Raw genomic sequence first — 12,866 nt, 5'->3', positions numbered from 1 at the left:
CATCACTTGCCAGAATGGTACCACTTCTTTTTTTTTAACCAAAGATAAACATAAATTGACATATCATGATCACTCAAAATCTATCATTTACATTAGGGTCCACTCTTGTATATTATGGGGGTTTAGACAAATGTTTAATGATTTATATACATCATTATGAGAGTCTGAGTATTTTCATGGCCCTAAAAATCCTTTGTCTATGCCTACTCATCTCTTCTCCAAACACCATCACTGGCAACCACTAATCTTTTTGCTCACTCCATCTTTTTTTTTTTTTCTCAGAATGTTATATAGTTGGAATCATATAATATATGACTTTTCAGATTGGATTCTTTCACTTGGTAATACACATTTAAGGTTTATCCATGTCTTCTCATGGCTTAATCACCCATTTCTTTTCAGTGCTGAGTAATATCCCATTGTCTGGATGTATCACACTTTATTTATCCTTTCGCCTTCTGAAGGACATTTTGGTTGTGTCCAAGATTTGGCATTTGTGAATAAGTCTGCTCTAAATATCCATGTGCAAGTTTTTATGTAGACATAAATTTTCAATTCCTTTAGATAAATACCAAGAAGTGCAATTGTTAGATCTTATGGGAAGAATATGTTTAGTTTTGTAAGAAACCATCAAACTGTCTTCCAAGTGGCTGTATAATTTTGCATTCCCACCAGCAATTGATGAACATTCCTATTCCTCCACATTATCATGAGCATTTTGCATTTTCAATGTTCTGGATTGTGGCCATTCTAATAGGTAAGTATGTGCTGGTATCTTCTGGTTGTTTCAATTTTCATTTCCCTGATAACAAGTGATGTGGTCCATCTTTTCATATGATTATTTGCCATTTGTGTTATCTTCTTTGGTGAAGTGTCTGTTAAGGTCTTTGGCCCATTTTAAAAATTAGGTTGTTTGTTGTCTTATGTTGAGTTTTAAGGGTTCTTTGTATATTTTTGTTAACAGTCATTTTTCAAATATGTCTTTTGCAAATATTTTCCCCCAGTCTGTGGCTTCTCTTCTAATTCTTTTGATACTGTCATTCACAGAGCATATTATGGGAATTTTAAAATTATACCAGAAATAAGTAATTTGAAAAATAAAACATGATCAAGGAGCTAACATTATACTTAAATAAAATTTAATGCCAACTCTATGAGATGATGCTCACACGGCAACAACTGGTATGAACAGTGTTTATACCAGTTTTCCTGGTATAAACATGTTTTCCTGTGCTTGGCACCACAACCTAATATGATATTTCTAGAATATTTCCAATAATTTAGTTCTTGCAAAATGTTTCTTTGCATGTTTAGCCCTTCATCAATCATAACTGAACTGTAGTCCAAAGTGTATTGGACTTAAAATCAGGATATATGTAAATGAAAATTGCCTATTTATGGGGTACCTTGGTGGCTCAGTCGGTTGAGTATCTAACTTTGGCTCAGGTCATGATCTCACGGTTCGTGGGTTTGAGCCCTGCATCAGGGCTGTGCTGATAGCTCAGAGCCTGGATCCTACTTTGGATTCTGTGTCTTCCTTTCTTTCTGCTCCTCCCCCGCTAACACTCTTTCTCTCTCAAATATAAACATTAATTTTTTTAATGTCTACTTATTAGCAATTTGATTTTATCAAAGATACTTATCTGTTCTGATTTTCCACTTACATAGAAGAGTAATAATATACACTTCAAATATTTATTGAGGGGATTATTGACATAAGCCATACAAAACAGTCTGGCACAGAGCCTGCTAATACTTGGTTTTTAGTGTTTATCTCTGACTGCTAATTCCTTGTATTATTTTGTTGATATATTTAAAAACAATGGAGTTAGAGAATATCTAGCAAATGTTGTTCAAACATAATGTTAATAGCTACTCAGAAGTCCTTACTTTAACTGATGTATTAATGTTGGAAATTTGCATCATTTATTTTCCACTCAGAAATAATGCTAAATATACTCTTTCTCCAGGATCTGGCACCCATTCCTTTGAAATGTAATTATCAAGATAGAGAAGGATAAGAGATTCACTTTAATAAGCACCAATTAATGAACTCACACGGTGAAAGGAGAGCAGAATATGCCACCTGAAAGTATGCCATTTTGGCATATTGATTATTTTGAATTAAAGTTTAAGAAACAGCTGGGGCAAGAAGGACACTCCAGCCCTCCTTCATCGTCCTGAAGGCAGGAAACCAACCTGCCATGTAAAATGGTAGGAGAGTACAAGGCATCTTTACCACCAGAAATGGGTAATATAGGGCCAAGAAGACTATATAAACAAATTTTGTTACTTGTTCACTAATATATTACCTCAAGTCAAAACCTCTTTATCCTGCTAATTCTTCACAAATTTATTGATTCTTTGTCTAAAAGGTATAATAGTTGTCTGCTTTTAATTTTGAAATTAGTTTTTTTTCCCTGTTAATATCTTTTATGTCAAATTAATTATTAGGCCAGCCAAAGACTCTACAAGGAAAGAAAAATTTTTCCACACATACATTTTCTAATCACATTGGCCAACCTCTCCATTAACATCCTCCACTTTTCCAGATCTTAAACACTCTGCCACTTTCTGTTTTAGGAGTATTGACTTTTCACCTCTCTCCCCTATTATAATAGTCTTGACCCCAATGACAATAGTCTTGAAAAAAGTGTTCCTTGCATGTTTAACTCCAAAAGGTGCAGTTTTCTTTGATACTTACCATCTTGTTTGAAGGCATCTGAGGAATGATAAAGATTGATGGGGGAATAATAATGTTGAGCTGTCCCTCGCCAGCTTGGTGAAGAAACACTCAGTGTTCCTAATGAAGGATTGTTATATCGTGGTCTAGTCTTTGAACCAAAGAGAGAGGAAGATGAACTCTTTTTAATTCTTAGCAAAGCAGCATATGAAGTAGGGAAATTAGGAAGAGCTCCAGAATATTCTGTAAAAGAAAAACAATAGTAAAAAGTGAATTATGAGGAGAGTTTTATTTTTTTCTTGTGAATTTTTTTTTTCTAAAGACATTGTGAACAACTTCCTTTGGAGCTGCAACCAAATGCAAACTACAGAGAGTGATAATAAAATAAAATAGAATGTTACTTTTATATTTTAAAGTATTTTCTGGAAATTTCTTCTAGTTACAGTTATTCTGCTAGTAAAGTCAGTTCCCTCACTTACTTGCCAAGAATCAAAGAGTATCTGGATCAATTACCTGATTTTCCCTACAAAGATGACCTCTTGGCATTGGACTCCAGCTGCCTCCTCTTCATTGTTCTTGTGTTCTTTGCCTTATTCATCATTTTTAAGGCATATCTAATCAACTGTGTTTGGAACTGCTATAAATACATCAACAACAGGAACATGCCAGAGATTGCTGTGTACCCTGCCTTCGAAGCACCTCCACAGTATGTTTTGCCAACCTATGAAATGGCAGTGAAGATGCCTGAGAAAGAGCCACTGCCTCCTTACATACCTGCCTGAAGAAGTTCTGCCTTTGTCAATAAACCCTATACCAGCTTTTTGTCTTGTTTATTTTACAGAATGCTGCAATACAGGGGTCTTCAAACTTGTTTGATATAAAATACACTTTCTTTTGTTTAAGCATTTATTTTCAAACACTAACAAGCTTTTTTTGACATCTATTCAAAGTCGGTTTTTTTTTTATCGTTATGACTGTTACATTTTAATAGTGTTTTTGAAGACAATCTAGGTTAAGCAAGAGCAAAGTGCCATTGTTTGCCTTGAATCGGGGGAGGGATGGTGGTGTTCTTTACACATTTTCTTGTGTAACTTTGCACTTTCTTTATATAATAGTTTGCATTTTGGTTATTTGCTGCCCTGGATACTTTCAGGAAGAATGACTAAAATATTCAGGGTGAGTAAGTTGGGTATAAGATCTGAAGTTTTAGCTATGAAAACAGGAAAAATCTATACCATTTTAACTTGACTGTGGAAGATGATGGTTGCACGTTTCTAATTTGTATGTGTTTCCATCTTTGTGATAAGATGCTTTAATAAATCTCTTAAATATTAAAAAAGGAAGAGAGAAAGAAAGAAAAAAGGCAAAGAAGAAAAGGAAAGAGAGAGAACAAAGGAATGGAACGGAAAGGAGGAAGGAAGAAGAAAAAAGGAAAAAAAGAAGAAAGACATCCAAAAATTCAAGTCTTCATGTCCTTTGTCAGGAATATTTGGGAATTAACTTTTTTTGTCTTAATGTTAAGGTATCCATTCACATACATTAGATCAGTTCCTTATTTATTATTTAAAAAATAAGGAAAAGGGAAAAACACACATTTTAAATTATATTCTATAAATATAGATTGAATCTTCATGACCTAAAATTTATCACTTAGTAGGAAAAAATGCATCTAATACAGCATATATTTTGATAAGGTTGTAAGTTATGCTCCATGTTCTTGAAAACAGTCAAGTTCACCATGGTAAATAAACAATTTTGGATAAAATTTGTTTTGTAGACTTTGTTAAATAATCCATATAATAATATTAATTAGTAAGTGGGGACGCTGTTATGAAATTCTTACTTTCATTGATTATTGATAAATGTATTGACCATATTTTACTTTAATTCCCAAGGTTTTTCAATAGAAAATGTATAGATAGTGGTTGAAGTAGAATAGACTAACACTTTTATGTCCGTAGGAGAGTCAGGTTAGTGTTTAAAAACAAACTAATTATGATGAATTCTAAAAAACAACTAGGAACTGGAATTGTTTTCTATGGCAAATATCAATTGAATTTGACAATTTCTTGATCTTGGAAATATTTTTAAAAATCACAGTTTTGTTCAGACTATCTGATATTTGAACTTAATGGATGTTACCTTAATTTGACAAAAAATAATTTATCTCTGTGAGTAAGCTTTCTCATAATGAAAATTATTTAGAATCATTATACTGCCTCATAGAGATATTTCTGAATGCAAGAAGCATTTCTGTGAATTGAGAATAACACTTTTGTAGGTGTTAAGCATCAAATTAAGTATAACATTTTCTGTTTTGTGAAATCATAAATATGATTTTTCTGAAACTCAAAAAAATATGTTTTTAGATGTTCTCTACATTTAAATTGAGTATGATATGTATAATCAAAGCCTATCAGGAGCTGTTAAGAGATTCATGTCCTTTAGTCCTTGTGTTCAACTTACAAGTATGGTGAAGGTGGATCAATTTTAAGTGAAAATAGCTAACCTCTCCTGGGCAAACTATATGAGAATAGATTATGAGTAGACATAAAAATCTCCTTTAAAACCTGGAATTAAAAGCAAGTTTTGGCACCTAGAGGTGGAAGGTAATGAAAAGAGAATGAGTTTTCCTTTAGAGGTACTTTGTAATTGTGGTCTCTGAACTTATTTGTTTCTTAGTGCAGTCTGTTGCTTTGTGTTTTAGCTGCCTACCTTGCTTTTGTGTGTGTGTGTGTGTGTGTGCGTGTATATATATATATATATATATATATATATATATATATATATGAAGTGTACCATGCTAGTATCAAAAATTAAAATGGAGTGTGAGAATGTGGCTTATAGTTTTTAAAGCTAGAGAAGGATAATCAGTGAAACTAGAAGGGCCACAATGAGGTTCAAAAGCCAGGATCATCACTGTGGATATGAAATATATATATATATATATATATATATGCATATATATATGCATATATATATATATATATTATGAAATATATATATATATATATACATATCTAGGCAGATATGTATATATATATTCCCTACCGTATAAATAGATGTTATATATAAAATATAATTAATATAATATATATTAACAAAATACATACTGGCTAAAGGCATCAGTAATTGTCTTATTCCACCCCATATAAATAGAGATGAACCAAATGCTAATGTGGCTGTGTGCTCCACACCAGGGCTTTGTTTGTCATGTAATTAGTTGCATCTGTTACAGTGGAGATTCCTTTTTCATCAAAGTGAACCCAGAACTTTTGCTAGAAATTTGAAAATTTATTCATTAATTCATGTATTCAGCAAACATGTAATGAGAACTCGGTAGGGGCTAAATGCTAGGGATACAAAGGTGAAGAAGGTACTGCACTCGGCTTAAAGGAACTTATGATATAGTGATGAAGAAAGGCAACTATACATGAACTTTATTCCAACGTGATATAAAAGTAAATTCAAGGATTTAGGGGATCCTCTTATCCTGTCTATGGTCCATCAGAAAATGTTTTCCAGATGATTTCTATCTAATCTGAGTCCTGAAAGACAATTGGTGACTAGTTCAGCAAAGCTCTGAGTAGGGAAGGAAAGATATTCTGGCAAAGGGAAGAAAGTACATGAATATCTGGAAAGGAAAGGCAATAGGGTGTGATGGTAGATTAAGTAATCAGGATCTCATTGTGTGAGGGAGAGAGGTGGGAGGAGAAATACAGCTGAATAGGTAAACTGGGATTAATGATGAAAGGCCTAGGATGCCATGCTAAAATGGTAGGACTCTGAAACAAGAGTAATATAAATTTTAGAAACATCTTCCTGGCTGCAGTGTCATTTGCAACAAGACAAAAGGAAAAAGAAGACTAATCAAGAGTCTAAAGCTGTAATGAAGGCGAATATTAGTCACGAATGAGGAGGTGATATAATGCGGATGGGAATAAAGATTACTGATTGATTGGATTTGAGTCAAGGAAGGGAAAATAAATCTAGGGATACTCAGTGCTACAAGAAGATGGATAAGGGTGCAGGAAAAGGCATGTGCTTGAAGTGAAAGCTTATGAATTCAATTTGGAGCAGGTGGAGAGGTTGAGGGACTTCTTAGGGCATTCATTCTGATTAGAAAATTCTGTAAACATAAGGGAGATACAGACTCATGAGAGATTATTAAATGGTAACCAAATAGATTGTTATTAAACCATGAGAATACCTTTGTTTGCCAAGGCAATACATAAAATGAGGAATAGAGTGTTAAAAATGGAACCCTGACAAACACCAGTATTTAAGAGAGTAGCAGAGGTAAAGAAACCTATAAAGAGGAAAAGAAGAAAAGTGTGAAGTTACCAAAAAGAGGGGGAGAGTCTTTCAAGGCTGATGAGAGAGAAGTTGACAGTGTTGAAAGGCTGGGTCTGCAGTGAAGGGGTGCCCCACAGCAGCAGAACTGCTTTACTGCTGCACATATCATGCACAGTGAATGTGTAAGTGGTCAGATTCAGGAAATGAAGAAGAGTTTCTGAGCTCTGGAAGAGAGTCTAGAACGCTTATATTGCCAATTCCATTACATTAGACAAAAAAGATACTGGCCTTAGCCTGTAATCTCCAATAGTCTCCTGGACTAGGTGCAAGCAACTTTCAATTCAGTGAGGTCTCCCACTCTTGGGGGCAGTTCTAACACTTCTACCTGTTGCCCTCCTAGCTGTCCAGCTTCTTTTTATGACATCTCTAATTTCCCCACTCTTCATTCCCAGTTCTGGGGAACTTCAGCTCTGGAAAATAGATCCCTCAGTATCAATAAAAGGGAAAATGATGTTTCCATCCTAAGACTTCGATTAACCCCCAACTTTGAGAGACTGAATTGATTTAACACATATAGGGCTCTCTTGGGGGTGAACAATACTACATCACCTTCCTAAGTTTAAATTAAGGTATTTGAATTTCTATCCATCTCATCTTATTGTACACTTCTTTCTAGGATCTCAACCCCTTCAAGATTTACAAGCTTCTTATCTTAACACCCTGTCACCACCTGCCGTCCTCAATCCCCTTCCTCTCCAGTTTAGAGTATGTTGTTCATTACTTAGTCCCTTCAGTGTACCTTCACTTACACTGGCCCTTTAACCTCTCTTGCTTTCACAGACTGAACTCTCTGTCTAGTTTAAATTCAATTATCAACATGCTGTGTTCCTGAATGCATCTGGAAAAGAACAGAAAATCATTCGTGAAGGTCATAATTCATGATATTAAGAGCGAGTGAAATTTTCTAGTTCCTCAGCAATACTACCACATTTCCCTAATCCATTTAATATCCCATCCCTTTGGATGAATAATTTACATCTATCCTTCATCCCCAAGCTCCACACCTTCTTGGCCTTCCTGATGATGATGTTCCTATTTCATGAAGAAAATAGAAGCAATCAGAAGAGTGGGTCCCTCACATGCACACCCACCTGTATGTATGTTAATATACTCTACCTTGCTTTCATTGCCTTGCTGTGAATGAATTGTCTGTGCATCTATTAAAAGCCAGCTCTTCCAATCTTGTGCATTGAATCTCATTCCAACTCATCTTGACTTCTCAAGGATGTCTTTCTAGAAAATCTTCTCTAGCTCTCCTTCAGCACCAATTTTTTTCTCCCCATTAGATTATTCCCATAACTGTACAAATATTGATCTAACCTTTTTTAAAAAGGTATCTAAACCTACCACTCCTTCTGATGATTTTTGTTAACAACTTCTTAAAAAGAGCTATCAGTGGTCATTGTGTTCAATTCCTCTCCTGCCATTCTCCCTTGAGCCTATTGTAAACAGTCTTATTTATAACACTCCACAATGACTCTCTTCTCATTGCTAAATCTAAAGATCAGTTTTAATCTACGAGCAACTTTCACCATGGTTAACCATTCTTTTTTTTTTCCTTTAAACATTTTCCTCATATGATTCCAGTATAGTATAATACCATGTTTTTATTCCTATATCACTAGCTACTCCTTTTTTGTCTTCTCAGCTTCTAAATTCTAAATGTTGGTGCACTCTAGAGAAAATATTTTCTGGTTTAAATTGAGTCATGATGACAGCAAGGTAAAAAAGAAAAAAAAGCTCGTTGGCAAATTTCCTTTTGTAGCAGGTTTCTCACACAGAGAGTCGTGACACCGAGGCCTTTTAATTTCCAGGAAGCAACTTTATTTGTGCTGGCACCACTTGTTGGGTTCATACCCGAAGAACTGACAACCGAACATCACGTGACATATTTTTAAAATACATTTTCTATTTTTTTGTCTCCCATACATGGTAACATACACATATATGTAGTCTGATTAAGTAGTCTCAGTTTACAAGGTCATGAGCGATGTCACATAGGCGCATAGCCCAGACAGCTTGAAGTTTTCTATCTCTTTTTTTTTTTCTCCTTAGGGAGGGGACCCTACCACACTTTCAAGGTACTCTTTTTCCTTTTCCTTTTTTCCTTTTTTTCCTTTTTCTTCAATATATATATATATATATATATATATATATATATATATACACATATCATAGTCCTTCATTCTACATAGTTTTAGAATAATTTTATTTAATGTTTCGCTACTAATACTTTACCAGTTTGTAGTCCTCTACCAATACTCCCAGATTGTAAATTCCATGAAGGCAGCAACTGGAGCAACTGTATTGATGATCTTATTCATGAACATTAGTTCCATCCCTGTGAGCAGACCTTTTCTCTGGTCTGTAACTTGAACCAGCTCTAAGTCTTTCATATTCCAATGTTTTCCTATGCTCATTTTAACTTCCACTTGTAGTTAACAGCTCTTTATTCTCTCTTCTATGCTTCTGCCTCAGCTTCTAAATATTTCCTGACCTCTGTCACAGAAAGCAATTTCTGAGATAAATCATTTGATAAATCTTATTCAGGATTCAGAATATGTTTTTAGTCATCACTTCAAGAATTGTCATTTAAGGGGCGCCTGGGTGGCTCAGTCGGTTGAGCGCCCCACTTCGGCTCAGGTCACGATCTCACAGTTTGTGAGTTCAAGCCCTGCATCAGGCTCTGTGCTGACTGCTTGCTCAGAACCTGGAGCCTGCTTCAGATTCTGTCTCCTTCTCTCTCTGTCCCTCCCCCGCTCATGCTTTGTCTCACTCACTCTGTTTCTCAAAAATAAATAAAATGTAAAAAAAAAAAAAAAAAGGAATTGTCACTTAAGAAATGGAAGCATTAAAAAGAAAAAAAGAAAAAGAAAAAGAAGGAAAGAAAGAAAGAAAAAGAAAAAGGAAGGAAGAAAGAAAGAAAAAAAAGGAAGAAAAAGAAGGAAGGAAAGAAAGAAGGAAGTGAGGAAGGACAAGGGGAAGGAGGGAAAGAAGGGGAAAAGAAAGTAGGAGCATAGGTTGGGATTTCAAAAAAGCTCAGTGAAACATAAATGTTAAGTGGCACTCTGCCGGGCTCTGGACTGGTTTTCTTCTACACATTAAGTCCTTGATTTCTTTAAGCAAACTTAAACATAATTTGCTCCCTAATTCACTCCTTTCTCATTCAGCATTCATTAATTTCTCTCAACAACTCTTCATTGAAATTCTACTATGTGTTAAGAACTGGGGATACAATTGTGAGTAAATCACAAATGGTTCCTACCTTCATGGAATTTACAATCTAGGACATTGGTAGGGGAATGCAAATTGGCAAAATATTAGTAGAGGAACATTAAATAAAATTATTCTAAAACTATATAAAACTAAGAATTATGACACATATAATGGGGGGAAAAGGAAAAAAGAAAAGAAAAGAAAAACAAAGTGCCTTGAAAGGATACTTGCCAACATCTTATTTTTTTACTTTGTTGCCATTATGACTCAGTTCCTGGCAGGAAAACTCTTCTCTTGGCTCTGGTATACATCTTCCTCCTACACCTTGGCCACTCATTTTATTGATTCAGAATTTTGGATAAGAGCAGCTTTGTCAGTAAACCTATTTGCAATATAAATTCCAAAGTTAGATTGCCTGGATTTAAATCTATACTCTACATCATAGCAGATCTATGGCTTTGGGCAAAATACGAATAACTCTGTTTCCTTGCCTTTAAAATGGATGTAAATAACAACGGCACTTCCAGTTGTTGTAGAGATCAAATAAAGTAATACATGTAAAGCACTTATAAATTTGCTTGTTCACAGTAAGAACTAAATAAATGATAACTATAGTATTTTTTATTATTATCTGCACTTAAGTTATTACCTCTGGTGGACATAATTGAACAATGGGCTTAGGCTTCCCAGATTTGATTGGGATACAAAATGAAAATATAAATACCAAATTTTAATATTCATTTTACTTTGAGGAATTAAAAGACTGGCAAATGGAAGAGGGATAATTGCAATTTCATTTTCCTGACAGGTGTATTCCTATGAGTACATTCTTAAGAAAAAATTTGGGCGACAAATGGAAATTATGAATCTACAGAAAACACATCGGTTTTTGTGTTTGTTTGTCTTTTGTTTTTGTTTGTTTGTTTGTTTCTATTGGCTAAACCAAGATCTACTCATTTTTTCTCTGTTTTCTTATTTAAGGTTTGAAAGGCAAAGTAACTAATAATTCTTTGTTGGAGAAATCTTCATCAGTTGCTCAAACTTTTAATGAATATCTATGCTGAAGATGTCAGCAGAATCTAGTTATACGTTAATCATTTTTTCTTCTATTTTCTCACTGCTCATAGATCAGACCTTAGGGGATGTGTATTATAGTTATTTCTAAAGTGGTCTAGAGATTTGGTGATAAAACTCAATTAACCTGGTGCTCTCACACCATGAAATTCCAGCTGGAGGTTGGGTAGGAGTAAATATTAATGCCTTCATTAAATATTTCCTAATCAAATGACCCTGGGACCACTGAACCTATATTATTTAATAAAATTGTACTCTATTAAATTAGAATGACATTGCCACCACTTGCAGTCTTGGGACTAATAGCATTTCTTTTCCATTACCTAAAAGGTCACTTTATAGATGTCATTGCCATTGAATGTAAATAATATTCATGAGATAATGGGTTAGAATTAGTAGAACTAGGATTTTTATGGCAATATTTATGAACAAATATGGATGAAAATGTCAATATGATAAAGGATACATTTAAAAATATTTAATCCCTATCATATTTAAAATTTCCTGAATTTTCTGATATCAAGTCAACTTCAGAATTATATCTTTGTCCCTTAGTATGAAAAACATGTTTGAAATGAAATTTAAAGCTCTTAAAATATTGATGATATAATTAAAATATCACTACTGCATTCTGTATTAAATCTTTTTCTGTCATTTCCCCACACAATTTTTACAACCAAATAAATCCAAGCAACACCAAAAATTCATGAAAGGACAAACTTTTGTATAAATTCATTTATTTCCTATAGTTCTAGTTTGGTTTTAAATATTTATTTAAGCCCATGCAATAATACATATAAATAAACTATAGAATCAAATGGTTGATATGTGATGCTCTGAAGAATAATGTTTAATCATACACTCATAAGTCAGAGGAGCAAAGAGTGACACCATATATTGATGACACAGTATACCAAAAATGAAGAAGTCATACAATACCCAAACCTGCACTGTGACTCAATTTGGCATCAAAATCAGCATAAGGAAATTTGATATCTGACCTTTTTCAGGGTAATTGCTAAGGCTGTCTTCTCTTTGATGAGAATTAATGTTAACTGTGCAACTTTAGCCTGCCAAAGTTATGAAGCTTGCATGGATGGATGTAACACCTCAGTGAAGCCAGTCATGTGAACCATATTTAGAAATGGTTAATAATTTATAAATAATGTGCATCATTTCAATTTAGTTGTGTGCATCTATGGCAGAGGAGAGTTTGAAATAGCTCAAGTCAAATGTACTCTATGTCTCAGCTCAGCACTTTCAAGAACTGCATTATGTGCAAACTTCATAGTGTTTTAGCTGGAGAAGTGAGAAAGGATATGCAGAAGATTAAATTCATTTTTAAAGCACCAAAGTCAGGCATCTAAACTGTACTACTCCTAAGATTTAAGGAAAAAAAAAATAACAGCATTGCATTTCTAGTTTTCTTTGCATAAGATTGAAAAATAGGCATACTTACAGGGAAAAAAGAAACATAGCTCTAAAAGTTATTTCTACCACTCCTATTCAGATACACTATTTAACATTTGAAGTCATA

General features: G+C 34.1%; 1 protein-coding gene across 2 annotated transcripts in view; it reads right to left on the bottom strand.

Moving 5' to 3' along the window:
• The window catches only part of CNTN5 (contactin 5), a 1,365,947-nt gene that overhangs the window by 529,483 nt on the left and 823,598 nt on the right, over positions 1 to 12,866 (bottom strand). For both annotated transcript variants that reach the window (XM_078432971.2, XM_078432970.2), the window contains one exon: positions 2,705 to 2,926. In XM_078432971.2, coding sequence (XP_078289097.2) covers positions 2,705 to 2,926 — 222 coding nt within the window. The remainder of the gene's footprint in view (positions 1 to 2,704; positions 2,927 to 12,866) is intronic.

The sequence above is a fragment of the Panthera onca genome, chromosome D1 (genome assembly GCF_046562875.1).
Source record: "Panthera onca isolate mPanOnc1 chromosome D1, mPanOnc1 haplotype 2, whole genome shotgun sequence".
Taxonomy (NCBI): Eukaryota; Metazoa; Chordata; class Mammalia; order Carnivora; family Felidae; genus Panthera; species Panthera onca.
Note: the sequence above shows the minus strand (reverse complement) of the source record. Positions and strands in the feature narration are given on the sequence as shown.